The sequence below is a fragment of the Melanostigma gelatinosum genome (assembly GCF_949748355.1).
Source record: "Melanostigma gelatinosum genome assembly, chromosome: 7".
Classification (NCBI taxonomy): domain Eukaryota; kingdom Metazoa; phylum Chordata; class Actinopteri; order Perciformes; family Zoarcidae; genus Melanostigma; species Melanostigma gelatinosum.
The window spans coordinates 16,947,170-16,956,887 of NC_136640.1; the positions used below are offsets into that span (position 1 = coordinate 16,947,170).

General features: G+C 40.5%; 2 protein-coding genes across 2 annotated transcripts; both read right to left on the bottom strand.

The window, feature by feature from the left end:
- Window positions 1–2,660: 2,660 nt before the first annotated feature.
- On the bottom strand, window positions 2,661–3,581 carry LOC306779670 (odorant receptor 131-2-like; the record flags this gene model as incomplete). Its single annotated transcript, XM_079271647.1, has 1 exon — window positions 2,661–3,581. The coding sequence occupies one exon, from the start codon at window positions 3,579–3,581 to the stop codon at window positions 2,661–2,663; it is 921 nt and encodes a 306-aa protein (XP_079127773.1).
- Window positions 3,582–8,077: 4,496 nt separating this feature from the next.
- LOC306779671 (odorant receptor 131-2-like) lies at window positions 8,078–8,998 on the bottom strand (the record flags this gene model as incomplete). Its single annotated transcript, XM_079271648.1, has 1 exon — window positions 8,078–8,998. The coding sequence occupies one exon, from the start codon at window positions 8,996–8,998 to the stop codon at window positions 8,078–8,080; it is 921 nt and encodes a 306-aa protein (XP_079127774.1).
- Window positions 8,999–9,718: the final 720 nt, after the last annotated feature.

The following is a 9,718-nucleotide window of genomic DNA, read 5'->3' on the forward strand; positions in this document are numbered from 1 at the left end:
GGATGGACAGAAGTGCAATGATGTCATGTGTAGAACAGGATAGTGAATTACAACACATTCAATGTAATTACCTATACTTTCTGTTCCCAGAGTCAGAACTAAACATGGAGAAGCAGCGTTCAGTTTTTCTGCTCCACATATCTGGAACAAAGTCCCAGAAAGATGCAGGTCTGCTGAGACCCTCAGCTCTTTTAAATCAAGATTGAAGACTTTTCCGTTTGCTGCTGCCTTTAATTGAACCAGATTCAAGGATCTTAATCAATTTCCTGCATTTCTGCATTTTACTACTGTATTTTATTTCTTACATTGCTTTTTAGTGTTTTAATGACTGTTTTTAATGTTTCAATGAATGTTCTTAATTGTTTTTAAATCCCCTTTTCTTTTGCCTTATGTTTTGATGCTTTTAATGGTTTTATGTGAAGCACTTTAAATTACCTTGTTGTTGAAATGTGCTATACAAATAAACTTGCCTTACATTGCCTTGCCTTGTTCCCATGGCCAAGCACCCAGTGGAGACTCCAGGATGTCACTGTGTCTGGCCAATGAATAGTCCAGGACATAACCCCTTGTAGAATGCTGAATTACAGTCATATTTCCAACCAAATCAAATCAGGTTAATTTTCACAAATGGAATCATACACAATGCAACATGCAGTGAAAGTCTTAGTAGTCGTGCTCTAGAAAGAGTCTAACAAATAGATGAATACAAATGAAAATGAATCTATCGAATAGATAAAATAAAAGAATGGATAAAATATAAATGAATCGTGAAACAATGAGAAATTAAAGCTGTGAGACAGCGACGAATGGGCCCTCGCATCCTCCCGTAAGTCGCGGGTGACGGCGGGACTCTGACCTGTGCTGCCGACAACGTCCGCGACGTTCCGCGAGTCCGATGTTTTTTTCCCGCTTGGACTGCCTGACGCTGGAAATTATGCTTTGCAAATAATCAGAGCAGCACATCACCAGCCTGTAGTGTGGTGTGAACTGCAGCTGAGACAGCGTGGAGGCCATCGGATCACACACACCTCCACGCCTTTCACGCGCCTACCTACATACATTTGTTTGTTTGTTTTTGTGAGAACTTCTGAGCAGAGCTATCACCTTTTCCCTCTCATTTCAGATAAACCGGAAGCAGGAACTTCCAACATGGCCACTTGGCCAGGTCTGTGTGGAGACTGCAAACTCGCATACTCACAGTTAAGGGACGATTTTCACCGCCTGGAGTCTGAAGTCCGGAAAAGGGAACAGCTGATCGATGGATTCGTATCTGTAGCAGCGGCCCAGGCAAAGCATATCTCTGTGCATCTATTTGTTAGACTCTTTCTAGAGCACGACTACTAAGACTTTCACTGCATGTTGCATTGTGTATGATTCCATTTGTGAAAATTAACCTGATTTGATTTGGTTGGAAATATGAGTGTAATTCAGCATTCTACAAGGGGTTATGTCCTGGACTATTCATTGGCCAGACACAGTGACATCCTGGAGTCTCCACTGGGTGCTTGGCCATGGGAACAAGGCAAGGCAATGTAAGGCAAGTTTATTTGTATAGCACATTTCAACAACAAGGTAATTTAAAGTGCTTCACATAAAACCATTAAAAGCATCAAAACATAAGGCAAAAGAAAAGGGGATTTAAAAACAATTAAGAACATTCATTGAAACATTAAAAACAGTCATTAAAACACTAAAAAGCAATGTAAGAAATAAAATACAGTAGTAAAATGCAGAAATGCAGGAAATTGATTAAGATCCTTGAATCTGGTTCAATTAAAGGCAGCAGCAAACAGAAAAGTCTTCAATCTTGATTTAAAAGAGCTGAGGGTCTCAGCAGACCTGCATCTTTCTGGGACTTTGTTCCAGATATGTGGAGCAGAAAAACTGAACGCTGCTTCTCCATGTTTAGTTCTGACTCTGGGAACAGAAAGTAGACCGGTCCCAGACGACCTAAGGGGTCAGGATGTTTCATAAAGTAGCAGCAGATCAGAGATGTATTTTGGCCCAAAGCCATTCAGTGCTTTATAAACGAATGGCAGGAACAAGTGTGTTATGGTCAAAATTCAGACAGCATGTGAAAAGAGGGAGCATTACTTTTTCAGAATGTCAAGTTTGAACAAACACTTAACTTGTTGCATGTCATTTACAATGGGACAGCAGGTGTCATTCACTGTTGTCCATGTGTGCATTTTTCTGCATGTTTTGCAAATTGGTAAGAGGGGTGTCAGTGGATGAATGTTGGTGAAGGGCTTTTCTATAAACATGCATTTCAGTCATTGTTTGTGAGGGAACGGAACAAGCTCATAAATATTCACAACTTTAATATTAACTGCATGAATAACAAATTTACAGCAGAGCAGTTATTTGTTGTTAATACAGTCCCCCTTTTAACAGGGATGTCCTATTTGTTGCTAGGTTTGAATGCTACAAGGGTCTCAAGCAATATCACATCTAACTTAACATTGATGTAGTCACCTCAAATGATGCAAGAATACAATAACCGTGATGAGCTTAAATTGTTGGTCGAAAAGCAATGCAATCACAGTTAAGGTTATAACAAGAAACTAAAAATAAAACACGTAAAAGTTGATTCCGAATGTGCTCAGTATAATTAATTTTTCTTATTTTAATTGATGCATTTTTTTCTGAATCTACATTTGTCAAAGATTTCTTTTAGACAAACCAAAGAAGTCATAGCTTTTCAGTGCATGAACAAATGTTTCATCCCTGAGGCCATAAATGAGGGGACTCAGGCACCTTGGAGCAAGACTAAAGGTTAAGTAGTTAATGTACCTGACATCAATATATAATTTTAAACTAATCCGAAGTACAGCAGTCTCTATGAATGGACACCACAGCTGGATGAGACAGAGCAGCAGCTGGAAAGCATGAAGAATTACCGTTCGGAGCCCTTTCCATGTTGACTTTCTTTGCTCTCCTGATGCGGCTTTGGCCACTTTCATTATTTTAACATAGCAGAATACAATAGCAATACACATGAGCACAAAGTAAAACTGATTCACACCTGCCCTAATATCATCCTGCCATCTGTACAAAATGAATATCTCGACAGAGCACACTCTGTATTGTGTGTAAAAGCTAAGTGAGGCTGATGCAAAGAAGATGGAGAAAACAACAATAAAAGGTATGGAGCTGAGGCCGTGAATGATGAGGATACAGTACACAGTGGTGCTTTGGGAGCACAGCTCTCCATGGCGTAGGGGCATGCAAATGGCCACGTAGCGCTCCAGGGTCATTGCTGTCAAAGTAACTGGTGTGACTGTAAAATACAGAATTGCTGCAGCAGAGATAATGATACACAACCAGACTGGCATGGTCAATTTAAAATAGCTAAAGATGAGCATTATATTCGACATGAACAATGAGAAACTATCAGACAGTAGTGTAACAGCAAATAAGACGTAGCGTGTAGTTTTGTAGAAGCACTCCTTTTTAAAAAACGTCATAATGAGCAACAAATTGATGCAAAGAAAAATCATTACCAGGATCTGCACAATAATGACCTGGTCGTTGATCCGCCGTAAAGACTGACCACCAACCAGCGAGCTGTTATCTGCCATATACAAAAGTTTTTGAGGTACTGCCAAAAGTCAAATCAAGTGGATTTTTGCAATGCATCTGTCAACAGAAAAGTCGATTCCCAACTGATAAAAAGTTAAGTTCAAGTGTCAAGCTTCTCTGAAGTGCCAAGCTGCTGATTTAAATACAGCAGTTTACCAAACCCAACACTGTCCAAAACACAAATGTCTTCTGCTGAGCTCACTGCAGTCTTCTGAGAAAGGGCTGTGCATGATGACTTTAAAGACTAAAACATCCAAGAATAACACAGAATGAAACTTTGTGATCACACTGTCATCATCGTCACTCGCTGCTTGTTCCTCTCATTGGCTTACTGTTAGTACCGCAGAGACTGTGAAGATACCTCAGCCGTTGGGCTTCTCTTAATGAGTTTGGAATATAGTTGTATTACTCAACAGCTACTTTTTATCTATAATGGTTTGGTTATGGTTTCAAGGCAATATTTTACGTTGTGCTGTGATAATGTAAAAAAGTGTACATGAAAGAGATTGAAATATGCAAATGTTCTAAAAAATGAAATAATTAGATCAAAATGTTCATGACCATTTTGCCATTTTGGTGACATTAATTCAGAAATAATCCATACATTTGCTGTTTGCAGCATTACACTTGCTTTTTTATGCTTATTACATTACATTACATTACGTCACGGCCAGTCCGTCACTCCTCCATGCTTCACACTGTCGACAGTGGTCCCCGTCCTGAAGAAATCTCATCCCAGCTGCCTAAATTACTACCAGCCAGTAGCTCTGACCTCTGTGGTGATGAAGCGCTTTGAGAGGCTCTTCATTACCTCCAGATTATATTTAGGTCCCGAGCACCGACGTAGTTGGAGCGGAGGACCTATTGCTATTCTAATGTGTATTAGGGCCCGAGCAACCGACAACGTCGGGCCGTGAATGCCCTATTGAAATACGAATACACATAGTACATCGGGCGCATATTTGGGGGACTTGCCATACTCGGCAACTCTCCAAATTTTGCACACTTGTCAGGCCTGGTGAATGTCGCCATTTGACATAGGTTGCATATTTGTGTGTAAAAAAATGTCTCTCTAGCGCCCCCTACCAGTTGGACCAACGACGCCCCTCGGCCAGTATGTCCGATTTACTTGAAATTCAACACACATGTCCAACTCCGCTAGCTCTACAAAAAAGCCTCTCAGACTCCTAAGCTCCGCCTACTTACATTTTCCACCATTTTGAATTTTGTGAAAAACACATCTTTGCAAACCCCTACTACATGCTGATTCAGATTGCTACCAAATTTAATCTGAATCATTATTTGATCTACATCATCAAAATTTCTTAAAATATTTTTGATATCTCTTTGCACTTAGAAGATATGGACCAATAAACGTCTTAAGGGCATGGCTGTTATATCACATAACTTCTCAACCATTTGTCCTAATATCTCCAAATGTGCAGCATATGTGCACATCGCATCCTGTAACACAACCTAATATTTTCGTTTCATTCAACCACTAGCGGGCGCTACAGTGAACCCGCCATTTTGTCCTTTTTTTGTCACTTTTTGCATTTTTCAGCCTTTATACTTCAATGAACTCCTCCTACAGAATTAATGGGATCGACTTTAAATTTGATCAGGATGCTCTTCAGACCTTTGTGATGAAAATATCTCAAATTCGTGAGTTTTCATGCAAGAACCTTCACCTGGCGTGGCGGCCATTTTGCCTCATTCGGCATATAACAATAGAGTTGTTATAACGCAAAGGTACATTATTCAAGCTGCAAAAAAAGACATATGCATGATGCTACTTCAAGTCCGAGCATACATCAATGTCAACATTTTCAATAACTCATAGCGCCACCTACTGGCAAAAGGAAATGTCACATTTTATACTTTCATTTACTCCTAGACAGTTTGTTAGGGGGGTCTGGGGCCCACAGGGAGCAGGACTCAAAAGCAGACTCAAGGCGAGGTAGATAGGTTCCACGTACAAGTTCTTTACTTTGATCAGGGTTCGGTACACAGGAGAGGCACACAGGGAAATATCGCTGATACGCTCCTCAAACATCTCCGAGACAAACTGGCACAGGACAAGGAGGAAACACAGACTAAATACACAGGGGAACGAGGCCCAGGTGGAAGCAATGAGGGCGGGGCTTGTAATCACCCAGGAGGACGGCACACGAGGGAGGGGGGGTGTCTGAAACGAGAGACAAGGTGAGTGATAGACAACACAACAGGAACAGACTGTGGCAACAAACACTACCCAGAAGGTCTAGGCGTAACACAGTTGACTGTCTCAAATTTGGTAAGGATTGCCTTAAGGCATTGAAGATGCTTCATCATGAATATTGTGAGTTTTTGTTGAACGCTGTTGCCGTGACAATGCATCATTTGCCATGAAAAATAAGTTGATGGTTCAGTGGCTTGGGATGGTCATAACTCATAGAACTTTGTACATGTGTCGTAAGTGATGGGAAGGCATATTTTCTATGGGTTTTTGGCTTGGTTGTTGTAAATTGTCTCCATAGCGCCCCCTACAATATTTCAAAAGAGCAGCCCCAGTGCTGCGTTTCAGGTACATGTATGAAACTTGGTAGGCAAATGTATCCCCTAAACACTTAAAAAGAACTCTCTTCGGACTATGCTCCAAACCATACCACAAGTCGGCCATTTTGATTTCTGTGTCATTTTCCCATCGATTTTGGCCTATTTCTAGTCGCTATACTTTAATGAACTCCTTAATCCTTAATAATTTTCCTTAATACTCACAGCGCCACCTGCTGGCCAAGGGAAATCTGAGTTTTCTGACAAGCAGCATCCGATTTACATGACTTTTACCCAATGTGGTTTATCCTTGATATAGAGCAACATAATGCATGTTTGTGCATGTTCTGTAGAGCCACACAGCAGATACAGGAAGCGGTGGACTATTTGCAAAGCATAATTTCCAGCGTCAGGCAGTCCAAGCGGGAAAAAAACATCGGACTCGCGGAACGTCGCGGACGTTGTCGGCAGCACAGGTCAGAGTCCCGCCGTCACCCGCGACTTACGGGAGGATGCGAGGGCCCATTCATCGCTGTCTCACAGCTTTAATTTCTCATTGTTTCACTATTCATTGATATTTTATCCATTCTTTTATTTTATCAATTCGATAGATTCATTTTTATTTGTATTCATCTATTTGTTAGACTCTTTCTAGAGCACGACTACTAAGACTTTCACTGCATGTTGCATTGTGTATGATTCCATATGTGAAAATTAACCTGATTTGATTTGGTTGGAAATATGAGTGTAATTCAGCATTCTACAAGGGGTTATGTCCTGGACTATTCATTGGCCAGACACAGTGACATCCTGGAGTCTCCACTGGGTGCTTGGCCATGGGAACAAGGCAAGGCAAGGTAAGGCAAGTTTATTTGTATAGCACATTTCAACAACAAGGTAATTCAAAGTGCTTCACATAAAACCATTAAAAGCATCAACACATAACACAAAAGAAAAGGGGATTTAAAAACAATTCATTGAAACATTAAAAACAGTCATTAAAACACTAAAAAGCAATGTAAGAAATAAAATACAGTAGTAAAATGCAGAAATGCAGGAAATTGATTAACATCCTTGAATCTGGTTCAATTAAAGGCAGCAGCAAACAGAAAAGTCTTCAATCTTGATTTAAAAGAGCTGAGGGTCTCAGCAGACCTGCAGCTTTCTGGGACTTTGTTCCAGATATGTGGAGCAGAAAAACTGAACGCTGCTTCTCTATGTTTAGTTCTGACTCTGGGAACAGAAAGTAGACCGGTCCCAGACGACCTAAGGGGTCGGGATGGTTCATAAAGTAGCAGCAGATCAGAGATGTATTTTGGCCCAAAGCCATTCAGTGCTTTATAAACGAATGGCAGGAACAAGTGTGTTATGGTCAAAATTCAGACAGCATGTGAAAAGAGGGAGCATTACTTTTTCAGAATGTCAAGTTTGAACAAACACTTAACTTGTTGCATGTCATTTACAATGGGACAGCAGGTGTCATTCACTGTTGTCCATGTGTGCATTTTTCTGCATGTTTTGCAAATTGGTAAGAGGGGTGTCAGTGGATGAATGTTGGTGAAGGGCTTTTCTATAAACATGCATTTCAGTCATTGTTTGTGAGGGAACGGAACAAGCTCATAAATATTCACAACTTTAATATTAACTGCATGAATAAAAAATTTGCAGCAGAGCAGTTATTTGTTGTTAATACAGTCCCCCTTTTAACAGGGATGTCCTATTTGTTGCTAGGTTTGAATGCTACAAGGGTCTCAAGCAATATCACATCTAACTTAACATTGATGTAGTCACCTCAAATGATGCAAGAATACAATAACAGTGATGAGCTTAAATTGTTGCTTGAAAGCAATGCAGTCACAGTTATGCTCATGACAAAAAAATTTAAATAAAACACGTAAATTTCAACGAACTCAACAGAATATATATTTTTTAATTGATGCAATATGCACTTTTTCTGAATCTACATTTTTGGAGTATTTCTTTTAGACAAGCCAAAGAAGTCACAGCTTTTCAGTGCATGAACAAATGTTTCATCCCTCAGGCCATAAATGAGGGGACTCAGGCATCTTGGAGCGAGAATAAAAAAGATGTAGTTCATGTACTTGACAAGAAAAATTACTTCAAAACGAATCTGAAGTACAGCAGCCTCTATTAATGGACACCACAGCTGGATGAGACAGAGCAGCAGCTGGAAAGCATGAAGAATTACCATTCTGAGCCCTTTCCATGTTGACTTTGTATTCTCTCCTGATGCAGCTTTGGCCACTTTCATTATTTTAACACAGCAGAATACAATAGCAATGCACATTATGACGAAGTAAAACTGTTGTATAGCTGACTGAAGATGACCCTGCCATTTGTAAAAGATGAAAATTTCCATAGAACATATTCTGCCTTGGGTATAGAAGCTGAAGGGTGCAGATGCAAAGAAGATGGATAGAATAACAATACAGAGTATAGAGCTGAGGCTGTGAATGATGAGGATGCAGTGCAGAGCTCTGCGTGCGGAGCACAGCTCTCCATGGCGCAGGGGCATGCAAATGGCCACAAAGCGCTCCAGGGTCATTGCTGTCAAAGTAACTGGTGTGACAAAAGTGTACATAGACAAAACAATATACATAATAACACACAACCACATTTGCATGGTAAACTTAATATGACTCAAAATTAGCAGGAAGTCAGTCATAATTAAAAACAGAGAGTCAGACAGTAGTGTTGTAGCAAATAAGATGGCTGTGTAGAAGTCTTTCATAAACAAAGTTGTGATGAGCAAAAAGTTGATGCAAAGGAAAACTGACACCAAAACCTGAACTACAATGATCCGATCATTGATCTTGTACGTTGACGATTCACCACCAACCACCGAGTTATTGGCCGCCATATCTTTCTCAGTTATAGTCAGCCACAAGGGTTTTAAACACTGTCTCAATCAACTTACTGTAGCTCTAAAGACAGATCACCACAGTCATTCACATGACAACTTATTAAAGTATTATTGTATTGTTGTTTTTCAGTGTCAGAAAGGATACATAGATTCAAGGCCCAGCAATATATTTCCAGTGTCCAACAGGAAAGCACTGAAGCCAGATAATGGTTTCCCTTTATTTGGTAATGCAAAGCAGTCACAAATAGGGTATCTGCTGTCCGGTGCTGCAGAATCTGATAGGGTCAGCTATGAGAAAGGGATTTTTCATCCAGTCCTGGCTTCCTTGTCTCATTTGTGACATTTTAAGATTTAAGATCTGCGCAGCTAATCTGAGGCAAGGGAAGACGAACAAGGGAAAGGAGATGGCTCGTAAGCGGATAGCGAGGAACTCTGCCCTCGCTTGTGAGAAAAGATAAAAAGAAACCAAACTGCTGTGTGTGCGACGGGCAGCAAGTCAGTGCTTTGAGTTTAAGTGAGGGCCGAATCTGACTTTGTGGGTTGGGGGACAGGGAAGTGAAGTCCTTAGCGACACAAAAGTATGTGTAACAATAATCTTCAGCTTGGTAGTCACTATGTGCAGAGAGCGTACCTTAGAGGCCAACTGCACGGTTGTGTTATAGATCAAAAGTCGGGAAGTTAAGAGTGTTGTGAGCGTCGCCCTAACTCTACAGGTGA